This window comes from Morone saxatilis, unplaced genomic scaffold, assembly GCF_004916995.1.
Source record: "Morone saxatilis isolate NCDOM2014 unplaced genomic scaffold, NCSU_SB_2.0 Contig22, whole genome shotgun sequence".
In the NCBI taxonomy this organism is placed as follows: domain Eukaryota; kingdom Metazoa; phylum Chordata; class Actinopteri; family Moronidae; genus Morone; species Morone saxatilis.
In genome coordinates, this window is record NW_023339785.1 from 21315769 (window position 1) to 21329652 (window position 13884).

A 13884-nucleotide genomic window follows, 5' to 3' on the forward strand; every position below is an offset into this window, starting at 1 on the left:
AGCACACCAGCCTGACCTGTGTTTGTGTAAGGAAATGGCCTGTAATTTTGACTCCATGGTTACTGTAACACTAGGCAGCTTTTAATCCGAGAATTTTAAACAAACTAAAATGTATTGGATTATAAAGGCGGAGCTGAAATAACACATTTGGGGAAAATATGTCTTTGATGTCATGTGCTTTTCTTGTTATGTAAATTGCTGTCATGAAAAATATATGGAAAATAAATAATACCAACATAATGACACTTACTTCTGTATTTCTCATCACTGACAACCTTCAATTACAAAATGTAAGTTCTTCAACATGGGGGTTTGAGGCTCCAAAGGGTCCTCAGGGTGTTTCCAAAGAGGGTCCTCAGATAAAACAAGAGAAAACACTTCATCATCACTGATTTATTTAACTTATTTTATGTTAGGACAGAGGAAAAAACATACGGGAAGTCTATTTAGTTCAAAGGATTTTTTATCAGCGCTGTTATCTGCACTCTGACAGTAAAAACAGATAAGAAACCCCCCCTCTGAAACCCAGGGTCAAAAAGGGGGTCTTCAAATGAAAGAGATTTGTGATTTTGAGAACTTATCTTAATGTTTCTTTTCCTTCTGTCATCTGGACCAAAAATAAAGTATTCGTGTTATGCCACAGTGCAAGCTCCACCCTGAGCTCCAGTCCTGATTTTCAAGACCGGTTACCATCAGTCTAGACATTATATACAGAGAGAGAGAGAGAGAGAGAGAGAGACACAGGGTTTGAAGTCCCTGCTCCATGCTCCACCCCTGGTGTTCCTGTTTTCCAGGTCTTTGTCCCCGGAACTTGCACTCACTCTTGGGTGTCCACTAGGGTTTTCTACTCGCATCTGGATCCCAGTACGACGAGCATACAGTCCAGTGTCCTGTCCTACAGAAACCACGGCCTCCTCCAATTTGGAAAAGAAAGCAAGAAAAAGAAAGGAAGAAAGAAGAAGAAGAAGAAGAAGAAAGAAAAAAAAAACACCATCCCGGCAACTTTTCTACCGTCTCTCCTCCCGTGGTTTTATACTTTTCGTCGAAGCTGTGAAGCTGAGATTCTTGCCTGCAGTTAAAAGTTTTTCACGCGTTTTTTAAACCACTTTTCTGTCGCTCTTTCGTGGGTCTTTCTCCCAAATTGAGTCTGGAACTCGACAATTATCCCACAGAGCTTCTAAACGGACGTCGTTTGGGCAGTGTTTGAGGCTGGTTTTTTTTGTGGGGGGGTTTTTAATTTTTTTTTCCTCCCTCAAAAAGTAGTTTGAGAGGTGGCCTCAGAGCTGCTGTGAATGAAGTATCTGTTGAGCTGAAGAACTCAGCGCGTCTCTCCATGAGGAAACTCAGCGTGGGAGTCGCTGAAACTCTGTCCTAACTTACACACACACATACGCACACCTGAAGCGGTTATATACACCTTTTTTGTATCTTTTTTTTGTGCTGTGTAGTAGTTTCTTTGTAGCGAAAATGAAGACGCTGTTGGTGCTGTGTGTAGTTTGCACGCTGGTTGTGTTTTCTGTTTCGGGGACTGCGGAGCAAAAGTTGAAAAACTGCAACGAAGTTCGCGTTGCTTACAGCTCCAAAGGCTTCAACGTGAACGATGTCCCCAACAAAGGAGTCAACGGTGAGTTTTCTTTATTCGTTTTTGTTCTTTTTTTAGGGCCTGTTTTTTTAAAACTCCAAATTGTGGTGCCCAAAGTGGGGGCTGGGGACCCCCCGTGTGTCCTAGAGAGGTGTCCCGGTGGTCCTTAGGGGAAAGAACTTTTTAACATAGCAACGTTAGCATAATGTGAGCCTGGGTAAGTAAAGTCTGCTCTCAGGGTTTTTTTTTTTTTGCTGTCCCATTGTTAGCTTCTCTAACAGACTGCCAGCTATTTTAAGCCATAACTCCCTTTAAAACGTTTTCCAGATGGTTTTCTTGAAGACAAAATCTTCTCAAATGTAGTGAAGTTTAGCAGTCACTGACATGAAAGAGTACAGGAGACCTCGCAACAAACAGAAAAACTGTCACCTTCTCAAATGGCCATTTGTACCTCTGTTAAAGACTTCATGGAAACATGGTTAATCCTACAGACATGGTGCTTTGAAGGGCTGCACAATATGGTACAAACATCATATTGCATATTAGTTTGACAGATATTGTGATATGATTCAAGCATAGTTTGGGAATTCGTCATTTTTTTCTTCGCAAATTCAATTTTCAGTGAAAAAACCTATTAAAATCATGATGATGTGACATTTTTGGGGCTTTATACCAAACAAACTTGAATCTGTAGAACAAGATTTGTTTGCCAGGTACTTCATTATATTGTTGTTCTGTCACGTGTTTAACTTTTACCCCAAAAATGCAGCTTTTTTTTTGCAGTGTCCATATTGCACTTGGCAATATCCCCATTATCTCTGCAGCCCTGGTGCTTTTTCATGTGTTAAAAGTTACAGTACATTGTTAAGTTTGGGGAAACATTTGGGGATGAATTCTTGAGGCAAATGTGTTGCTGGCAACACTCCACAGCTGCAGTGGATAAATATAGTCCTCATTTAGGAAATACTTGTAGGTAATTCATAACAATAAAGAGGTATAATCAACACACAAGCTGTGCTCCCAACTGAAAGAAGCCAGGCCTGTGTTTATTTCCAGGCTTCCTTAGTAGAGTCTCCTATTGCTGTGAAGTGCAGGCAGCCTGCAGTGATTTAGTAAACACTCCTGTGCTTTGTGAACAAGACTTGTGGATTTTTCCCCCCCTCTCTTTGGGCAAGTCTGATTTTGTGGTTTTAACATTTTCTCTGTGGGCACATGTTGTACTTCTACATCTGCCTCTAGTCTAGTCTGTGGGGCAGGATGTAATGCACCAATGAGTACCTCTGCAATAAATGGGATCGGCTATGTTAATAGTCAGACAGAGGTGAGAAGGCAAATCAATTTAGCTAATCATGAGTTAAACCTAAGTGATGGAAATTTACATAGGGGGGCTTTTACATTGGAGGCTTGAGGGGGAGCAAGAGAAAGGGGGTTGGGGTTTGAAATTCCACTGTGCCCTGCATACTTTAAATCCCTCCCATCTCTCATTTCCTTTTCATTTTATGGTGGTTAAAATGAATATGCACACACATATATTCAAACCCCTAAATCCAGTCCGGTTTGGTTGGCAGTTTTGCAGTGGCTCCAGCATGACGTTCTTGTTTAAAATTATAGAAGTAGGTCATCCAGGCATGGCCCGCTGTCATGTTGGGGTCTTGATTTCCCCCTTTTTTCCCTTTAAAAGTCACTTCCTGATGTGTGTTTATCTCAGGGGGCTTAATAATTAGCTTTTCTCTTTTTCTCCCCCCTATTTTCTCACCATAAACCTTTAAGGCTCCAACTGTTCAGATTTAGCGGCATGTTACCAGCATTATTTCATCTGACAAGAGTGACCAATTTGTATGCGTCCTCGTTATTGTACCGATGTCCTTTTTATGAGTTTACTTTGCATGGTAGGAGGATGTTCAGACCGTCTTTTTCCGTTGAGGCCACAACGGCTCATTAGAATTTGAGTCGGACGTAACTGCCAAAGAAGGAGAGAACTTATTTTTTCCTGCGTCTCACACAAGTCTATAGGTCCTTTTGTTTTCTGCCTGTATGTCTTTGTGATGCTAAATGTCATTGAGAGTACCCCAACATGTCCGCATTGGTTGGATTTAATTGTCTTGCATCTTTGGGTTTTGAAAGAGGGGTCTGAATGAAGGCAGTTTTATTGTGCAGGTTTGTGTGCTATACACACGTGCCTTTTTCCTTACAATAGATTCCTGGTGTATGTCTGGGCCTTAGGCAGGGCCGACCTCAATGAGCAGCTCTTTGTCATTGAAAGAGACTGAGATAATTGATCCATAGAAAGCAACAAGGTCTACTGTCATTAAAGATAGTTGGGGGGTCTCCAGAAAGCAAAAAGCAGATACAGAAGCCCTGCGCTCTTGAAATGTTTCATGTTGCTGGGGAGAAATGGCTCCAGATGTGCAGTCTGATTGAACTTCAGTCATGTTTGTCAGAGCTTCACTTTGTAACTACACTTTGTAATGGGTCAAACTCCAAACATTAATTCCCTCCTTATGATAACAGTCTGTGTTAAAATTTGACTGGATGTGAGGTTGCAGAAGGGTTAGATCATTAATTACCCACATATGTAAATCACAGTTTAAGTTTCACAGTTAATAATCAAAGAAGCAGTTCAGTGGAAAAGGTTGTTTCACTTACAACATCTGCAGAAGTTTAAACAGTCAGCATATGATTCAAAAGTTGCAGTAAAATAATTTTCTTCCACAAAAGACTGGCGGTTGTGATCAGAATATTTCTACCAAAATAATGGGCTTTTTTTACTTTAACCATAACTGTGCAGGCTTATGTTACAGAGAAGACATACTTTGAAAATTATACAGTGACCTTGCCAGTTGTCACAGAAGTAGTTTTTGAAATGTTTACCTCCTTTGATACATGAATCACAAATCATATTGGTGGAATATGAGTCTTATTGGAGACACAAGATTCTAAACTTGCCTTTTATAACCACAAACATCTTGTGTTGTTGTTGGCGGCGCGGAGATAAGGATGTTTGTTACCATTCAAATTACCAACAGGCTCAACCGAAGCCAGACTTGAGATTCAATAAAGATGTTTTAATGTAAAACTGCTATGGGAACCCTGATTGCTTCAGCATAGACAGAATTTAGAGATACAGAGGAGCAGCAGGCTCAGTTGGTAAATTCCTTGTTGATCCCATGGTATCAATCTTTTACCACTCACGTGGAAGCAGTTCAAGACCTTGTTTCCAAGTTTCTTGTCTGCTGGATGATGATTTGTTTAGGGCCTGTGGTTGAAATACCTCACTTAAATGGGGAAATAAATGATACTCGCAGTACTAATGATGACAGGTAAATAATGTCATGATCATACAGAAAGTAAATGGTGGTTTTACTGTCAGAGCCTGTCTGCTAATAGGAAGTGGTGTTTATTTTTCTTAACACTTCTATTTGATACTGTGATAAATGTTAAAAGATATCTGCTAAGAGCTGCTGCAATAGTTCTTCAAACTCGGCCTGAAAGTAGAGCAGTTAACACTGACCAGATTGGCATCTGCCATGTCAAAGGCTACTCATTGCAGGGCTGGACTCTGCGTTTTCCCCTTTTTGCAGCTCTTCAAGCAAAATCTGTTTTGGTTTACTCTGGCAGTCAGGCTTGATGTCATGCTTCAGGTATGGGACAATGGCAAAGATCAAAGAGAAGAGGGTCGTTTTCCCTCCCTTCAGCACGAGGAACATCCCCTGCTCATAATCAGTTCGGTGCATTATGACTGAAACTCAAAGCGTGCATGACGTCAGTGCGTTGGCCTCTCGGTAAGCTTGAGACATTCTGCAGTCTCACATTGTGAGGGCTTCTTCCCCGTAGCCGGTGGCTGCATGTCCTGCATCATTACGGTTTGGGAAATAACAGGTTGTGTTATTGCTATGACATTCAGAAGATAAGATAAGAGCAGGGAACTGGGACTCACACAGTCTGTGTGCGCATTTATAGCTCAAAGACCAATATTTGAGTGGCTCTGCTCTCCAGAACGATAGCCTGGCATTTTACCACCTGTAATAATTAACTAATAAACTACCAGCCAAGTGTCTTACTTGCCTCTCAAGGTCAATCCCATAAAACTCAAACAGTCCTCGTTGTTTTATGTGAAACACTTTGGCAAGTCTTATCAAGAATCTCTTCAGCGCTGCACATAGAGATGAGGTTTAATTTCCTCTAATTTCAAACATTGGTTGTAGAAAATCAGTAGTAGTATGCAGTAGTTGTTGCATTGTCAAATAGAAGACTCTCATGAATAGACCCGGAGCAGCTTGCAGAAACTCAGCTGTAAGGTTTATAATTAGTTTATTGCTTCTTTGATTATTTACCAAGATGAATCTTTTACACACTCCGATCCCTCCTGTTCTTGCAGTCTAGGAGGTAAAGAGTCAGCCCACAGTGGTTTTTTAAGATATTGCTCTTGGGAGACGAAACTCAATAAACCCATGTAGAAACACACATTTATATGACCTCCAATTCCCAAAGTTGTAACTGTGGGCTATATCTTTCAAAGGACACTTTGCTGTTAAATGTTCCTTTTGTTCTTTCTCAGTTTGTACATGAAAGAAGAACAATGTTTTTGAGCCCAAACTGGTTTTTTGCCAGACCAGAGTGATCAAACAGATTCAGGTGTGTTATTAAAGAAACTCTTAGTCCCACCCATAGGTGTGGCCACAACCAATGGTTAAATCACACAAGCAAGCCTGACACATCATAGTAATAAAGAATTATTCATAGTCCAAAAACACCACTTAAGAATAGACATTGTATGCATGGAAAATCATTTAAAACCATTACAGTTGTAGCGGATGCCTCGGTATTGAATCATTGGTAAACGGACCGGCTTGCCTAGTATTAGCTAGCGGTTTTACCAGCCTAAAATACTGTTGTACCATCAAACTGAGTAGCGTTGAAAACTGGCCTTTAAAAACTAAATCAAATAGAAAATAGTTATATGAATTGCTTTATGGCTCGCTTTGAGTCCAAATAAAAACGTCTTTCTTAGCACAACATTATTTTGTCCCAAGAGGAATAAGTTGCACAAACATTAATATCAATGATTGATGTGAAGAGAAAATTAAGAAAATGTGTGTGGGTTGAGATTAAATAAACACCACGGATGAAAGCCAAAGCATGAACAGTAATCTGTGATAACATTCCTGAGCGATGGGATACACTGTAGCAGCTTCTTGGTTTGAAACCATTCAAGCACTTCTTTTCACTTTTGCCTTTTTATAAAAACAGGTGTTCAAATGAAAATTAAATAAATTTTTTCTGTGTTTTGACACGCCAATTTTATTAAGTAGAATCTAAAATAAAAAACACAACTCAGTGTTCATTGCTGGCCTCAGCTTTAGTTGTGCCTGCATCAGGTTACATGAGGATTTAAGGGCAGAGATCCTGGACAATGACGTACTGAATATTCTTTAATTTTTAAGGAAATATGTGATATTGATGCTGAACTGAAGGATTCTGAAATTGCGAAGTTATAGTTTTACAGGAAACTGAAAGGCTGATCAATAGACCTTTTTTTTTTACAGCAGCCATTTTGACATGAAACACTAGGGTAAACACAGGTGTGACCAATGACACTAATTAAGGTTGTATTTCATTTAGTGCCTCTCCAGTGAAGCAACATGCGCAATAGCAGCACCCTGACTCTGTTTGACCTACATGGAACGGAACTAATTAGTATCATTGGTAACACCTGTGTTTACTGCTGTGAAAAAGGTCTATAATGAATGAGAATTTGGTTGGAGTCTCTCCTCTCTGGCGGTATCCTTGGAGATCCGTCAAAAGCAGTGATAATGTGATGGTTCCTGTTGCTCTCTGCCCTGTATATGCAACGTTCCCCTCCCTAACTGTTTGGCAATCCTTCAGGATAATTGAGTTTAGGTATCATGAGGTTGAGGTCTTGTGAACCCAGGGGGAGCTTGGCTGCGACTTGTAGCGTCCAGATGGGGGCCAGAGGAGGGAGGGAGGGCGGCTACACGTGCCTGCAAGCTCTGCGGTATCTCGCTGTCCTTATCAGCTTCCTGCGATCGCAGCGTGGCAGCTCTGAGATCAGGGGCTCTCGTGGTGTCCCGTTCTGCTCTGCCAGCAACAGCTGCCTTATCGTTTCACTTTATCACAGCGTACCAAAAAAATTAGGCTGTGCACGGAAAAAGTTCAAGAATGGTACTAAAACGAACTGGTTTTCATGTTGCATGGATCTGATTTGGTGGATGTAACAGTTTTGTCATTCTAGACCTGATTTGATGTTTGTGTAGCTTTCCTCGTCAATATGTAACCACTGTGGAATCTTAAGTTTCCCTCTCACGCTCATTTAGTATGCTCCAAGTGTAGCATCAATTCAATAGCAGTGTGTGCATGTGTCGACTGAGTGTCCGTAATTCCATCTCTCTGCATCCTTTTCCCCCCTCCCCAAATGGCCAAGTGAGCGACAGATCAGTGGGGGGTGTATGCTGTGTGTGGGAACAATTGAGCACCCCCCTTTTAGATCGGCCTGCCCCCCCCCCCTCCTCACCACATTCCACACCGGACCACCAAGACCCGCACATAGGGAGCCCTGGAGCTGGGAACACACGGCAACAAAGAGAGCGCTGGAGGGACTGACTGAGGCATACAGAAAAAGAGAGGGGGATTTGACTGACAGGAAAGAGTTTTGTACCAGGGCAAGTCGAACTGAATATCCAGTAGAAATGGTGGGCCAGGCAGGAGCCAGAGAGAGAGAGAGAGTGTGGTGTGTGTGTGTGTGTTGTGTGTGTGTGTGTGTGTGTGTGTGTTGTGTGTGTGTGTGTGTGTGTGTGTGTGTGTGTGGGGGGGGGGGGGGGGGACAGGCTTAGGGAATCTGGGGAGGTAACTGAAAGCATGCATACACTGTGACTCATCGTCGCTCAGTCATACAGGCATGTACGTACAGCCTGCTGCTCTTAGTAACCCCTGTGAACACACGCGTCTGTCTGACACAATACAAGGTTTTAACCAAGGGGCCTCACGCTACATTTTTGCCGTGAGTGGATACAGTTCAACTTGTCATTCGGTGGATCTGTGTGGGTCCTCGTCTGATGCGAACTGTGAGAAATCCTGATCTGGCTTTGTGGTTTTCCATACTTTGAGCGGAGGGGAGCGACCCCCTGAAACTCCTTGTTAACATGTCCTGTTTGCACGCTGTTAAAGTCTCTTTTCCCCCTCCCTCTGTCCCGACTGACATATCAGTTCATTTTCTTCTCCCCCTGCTCGCTCTTTAGCAGCTCCTCTGGGAGGTTTTGTTTCATTCCTAATCTTTCCTTTCTTCCTCACCCCTGGGTGATTTCCTCTCTTTTTCACCTTCAGTAGTGGTTTACTGGTATTTTGCTGCCCCGCTCCATTCAGACTTCTACTTCTCTTGTCTACTTTTTACCTTTTTTGTTGTTTTCTCTGTGCCAAAAGGCTTTTAGATGATACACAATCCAAAACTAGATCGTGTCTCTTGTTAACACACATCTCCTTGTGGGTTTGTTATCAGTTCTAAATGTTGAGGAGGAACCAACACTTTTCCACCTCTGATACCAAGTAAACAGAGTATTTGAGCACACTAGAACTTTGTATAAGATGAAATGATGCATATAACATGAACCTATTGAACATTTATTTGGCTCGCTTATTAAACCAAACGCAATAGTTGAGGAATTATCTCACTTCTTCTGTAGTTTTAGAGCATTTTTGACAACTATGGTCCCAATGTAAGATGAGCACATCCCTGTTCAGTGTATCAGTGAGGTTTTTTTTTTTATCATTAGTGAGCTACTCCAACTCTTCCTTTGCCTGGTTAAACATTACCAATATATCCCCCATCTCCCACATCACCCCTCTCTGTCGTTCAGCTCCTCTGGCTGCTGATGTCCTTTTGTGCAGTCGATGCTTGGTGGTGTAATTTTTTTGTTCCTCTGATATTGGAGCCTCTCCTTTGTGTTGATCACCTCGGCGCTGGTGTCACTCAGCCAGCTGTGAGGAGTGTGGCAAAGGGCCGCGGGCTCTGATCCCAAACTGCAGGGGTGGAGTGTGAACCCCCTCTTGTGACACAACGAGGCTCCACTCACTCACTGAAGTCATCTCATCACGTCGCAGCCAGTGGGGGAGTGTGGTTATGATGTAGGTGTAACTCAACCAAGGTTAATTGATTTTCTCTGAAGCCGCAATGGGCTTGATGTCCGTGTTGATAGTCATGATCATCATTAGGATTTGTGTGACTCGCCAGAGGCCCGTGTGGTTAGGGAGAGCGGTGAGGGAGCCAAGCCAGGGACTTGCCTGGGTGTTTGGGCTGCAACCCCAGTGCTGGGTGCAGGCCAGATGAGCTGTAATCCCTGCTAATTACTCCCAAGGCCTACATCAAGACTCCCACTGACGAGGCAGTCACTCACACTTAGCTCACTTTTCCAAACTGCAGTTAGCTTAATAGGTTTCCTAATATTTACCTAATCCCTCTGTGTGCTGCTCGCTTTTGGATTTATTTTCATATAAATTATATTGTTTAAGATCAAACCCCTGGTTTTTCTCCCTTGCTTCTCAGAAGTCCTTTCTTCTGTCAAACAAAAAAGCAATAGGCAGGTCTTTGGCTGCTTCACATAGCTCTGTGAATTTGACTGACAAGTTGATGCCATGTGTTAAAAGCAGGTCATCAAAACTCAAATTTAAGACATGAAGAAAACAATGGCAGGCGTCCTGCTGGCTGAGGGCCGATAACCGAGGGAGGGAAAAAAATCACACACATAAAAGGATCAAATACTTTGGTAAATGATTGCTCCAAAGCTGCAAATCATTTGGTCAGTGTGTTTTGAGGGTGGTTTTTGCTGGCAGAAAAATTAGTCGTTATGTGGGAATGTGAGTCAACTCGCTAGGGGTTGAAATATTGTACATCATCGGAATGGCAAGTAGCTTTGATTTATTGACACATTCAGTACATATCATCAGGAACGGACTGAGCCATCCATGACTGAAGCCCATTAAACCATTGTACCGTTAGGTTTAGACTTTCTAGTCCCTTTGACAGTCTGCGATGAGTGGTTCTCTTCCCACCGCCTCCGCTGGTGTCCAGTTTCGTAAGGCCCAACAGGTATATCAGAATCTTTGTTGCCCTTTTGTAGCTTTGAGCTTCCAGAAACCTGATCTTGTACCTGACCTCATTCTGCCTGGGGGGCTTCGCCGGGCCCCGTCCTGCCTCAACATCTGGTGGACTTCAGCTGCTTTTGGATGTCTGTTATAAACATTGTCAAAGAGCTCCCTGTCCTTAGGAGGGGTTTGCTGGCTTTTACTGGCAACGATGAAACGTATTGTTTGTGTGTCACGTCTTTTTAAAAGCCCTCATATGTTTCAACAAAGTTGGATTTTTAAAATTCTTTTTATGTGGAGTCGGAGGGAGGGTTGTCGTGATTTGTTATGTGAAACTCGCACACCCAAATGCATATGACCAGGCCACAAAGACTGACTGAGTGTAAAGCCTCCTTAGATAGTCTAGTGTGTGGCTCTCAAGCAGTGAGTGAAGCACATCCTAAAGAGGACCTATTTGTAAGCTCAACAGTAGTCCATTTCTCTGACAGCACAACAGTGTTTGCGCAGGGTCTCATGGTAAAGCACTTGGCCTTAAGTAAAGAGTGTTTTTCATCTTCTCCTTTAAAGTCTGTTTTCATTTGTGTGCCATGAGTCAGTGGAAAGATGGAGGGGCTGGTGTAGAGGGACAAGCCAGGAAGGTCTTTTGTGCCTTTTTTTTTTTTTTTCTCCTCCTCTTCCCTTGTGATAATCACGCTGTGCTGTAACTTGTCCTCTCCGTTTGTCTGCAAAACCTCTGCCTGTCTCTGCAAATCTTAAACATAACAGTCTCGCTCTCTCTTTCACTTACTCACATTTCCTCACTTACACACACACACACATATACGGACCAGGCAAAAGCATCAAGGTGGAATCTGTAGTAAAAGCACTAGATCAAACACTGCAACTCTGCGGCTTATCAAAAGGCTCATAACCTGAAAGAAAGATGTGGAAAGGGTGAAAGATTAGTCCAGTAGTTAACGTGAATCATTACCCCCAGAACCCCCGTCTGATAGATGGTTGTTAGGAAAAGATTGCAGGAAGAGTGATGATAGGAAAGAAAGTTTCTAAATTTTAGAAATTAGTGTTTTGTGTTGTTTTTCCTTTATGTATGAATCTGTTGCACGTACAATAGTCGACATAGGCGCTCGTGTTGAAACCGCCGAGCTGAGTGGTGAGGCTTGCACAGGTCTGAATGCCTGAATGGCAGTCAAGCCAATCACCTGTGGTTGTTGTATTTACCAGAAGGAAGTCAGACAAGTTGCAAAAAGTTTGTGTGGAGCACGCTATGAAAGTGGCCCAAATTCAATCTTCTCCCAAAACAACCTGCTTCTGTTTGAAGAATGAATTCCCCATAACTGTGTTAACATGAATCATGGCCTCCAGCGTTCTCATCGTTGGAGACAGAACTTGCACAAGTGTTGGGGTTTGACCTTTCATTTTTATGATCTAATGTCTTTGCCGCTTTGTTTGTGTATTTCTTGACCTCAATGCTTGTTTTTGGCTAAATGTTTACTGTCAAGTAAGAAAAGCGTGTTGTACTGGGGTAAGATTGCCCAATGCCCCCTGTAGTGTGACATTTTTTGACTAATTGACACTAAAAGCAGATTAACTGGTCAAGATGAATGACCTCCTAGTCCTTGTAACCTTTCCACTTCACCCCTCTTTGGTCTTTTGCTCATCTAAGTTCCTGTTTTCACTCTTAACTCTGGTATGTTTTCACAAAATAGTCTCTACAAAATAATTTGGTTTATTTAGAAAAGAGTTTAAAAAATGCCAGAATTAGCTAAAAGGCTGTATTTCATAGTGTATTTCATAGTCATTTTCTGTGGTGTTCTTTGGGTTTTTTAACACACTTGCCCAGCAGAGTTGACTCAAGAGCCTGCAAATCTTTTCTAAACGTCCACCCTGTTGTAAAGAGACTTTATGGAAATAACATTTGACATGCCACATGCACAATCTGTAATCAGAAGCTATATTTAACACTCACTGTTTTGCATGCAGAGGTCAGAGAGTCAAACACAGTCTTCCACAAGACCACAAGAGATTTCATATAAATTGTGCAGCAGGTGAACTTCTGAGAACAGCCCCGGTGGTTGGAATTTGGTTTCTGACTTGTTAAATGTACTCGGGGAAGTGCAGGAGCGAGTCGAAACCCTGACAAAGCAGTGACCTGGGAAGTGGTGTAGGCAGGGAGCTTTTGTGAGGGGAGACAAAGCCGGAGATGCAGGCCCGGGACGGGAGAGGGAAACAGACAGAGCGAGAGGCCAGGGCAATGTTGTGGAATCTCCCCAGGGGCTTCTGGGTAAATGTTCATGGATGACAGCATTTTGGAATGTTCACAAATGGAGAGTTTTAATTGGCCAGAGGCCCCGACTGGTTTAGTAATCAGAAATGGACTCTGGTGGCAGAGGGCTCAGATTTATGGATCCCAGTGTGTGCTTTTGTTTGTGGGATCGTGTCCCCTTTTCAGAAAATAATAATGAATGACCAAATCTGGAAGATTTAGCATGGATAAATATTTTAATGTGACAATTTCTCACTCTGAATGAGAAATAGTCTTGAGTTTTCTGTGGCAGTGAAGTACTTCTGTGTTAAAAGCAGTAGATGAGACATGGAGATTGTAATGAGTTCTGCTTTGCCTCGTGCTGTGCAGCAGCAGACATGCCTTTTCTTTCTCATCATGCCATGTGACAAGCAAATTTTGGCAGTTTGGTGTTTTGACAGCTGTGTTGTGGAAGAGATTTTAACTCCTGATTTATTTAAGGAAACATCATTTTACACAGACATTATCCAAAGCCCTGTGGCTGGCTGCGTAGCTGAAAATATTCACTCCAGAGAGTGCTCCGCTAAACCAAAACTTCCTGCCTCATAAATGGATGGTGAGCATTGTTCTAAGTGGAGTAAATCTCTCATGTCACAAGCGGTGCTAGTGTTTCCTGAGCTCACCACTACTGAGAGAGACTTCCTCCCAGTAGTAGATCCTATTATTTATGGATGTTACTGATGCTCTGTGTGATTGTTCCTTTGCATTAACCCCTAACGTCTCTGGTTGATGCCGAATTGTGGGTCGAATCAACATTAGTGTGGTGACTCATCATGTGAGCGATGGATGCTTTCTGGTCAGCTGAGTGACAAACTACTGTGTCAAAGCTACATGACAAATACTGCATACTGTAGTTTAGTGCCGGGCGGTAACCAAAAATGTGTATCACAGTATTCGTAAAGAT

At 42.5% G+C, this 13884-nt stretch overlaps 1 protein-coding gene across 2 annotated transcripts in view; it reads left to right on the forward strand.

Moving 5' to 3' along the window:
* The first annotated feature begins 817 nt into the window (after window positions 1-817).
* Window positions 818-13884, forward strand: part of gpc4 (glypican 4) — a 27273-nt gene continuing 14206 nt past the window's right edge. The window contains exon 1 of one of the 2 annotated variants that reach the window (XM_035669145.1): window positions 818-1624. In XM_035669145.1, coding sequence (XP_035525038.1) covers window positions 1468-1624 — 157 coding nt within the window. In that variant the 5' untranslated portion in view covers window positions 818-1467. The remainder of the gene's footprint in view (window positions 1625-13884) is intronic. The other variant, XM_035669146.1, reaches the window with a different exon arrangement.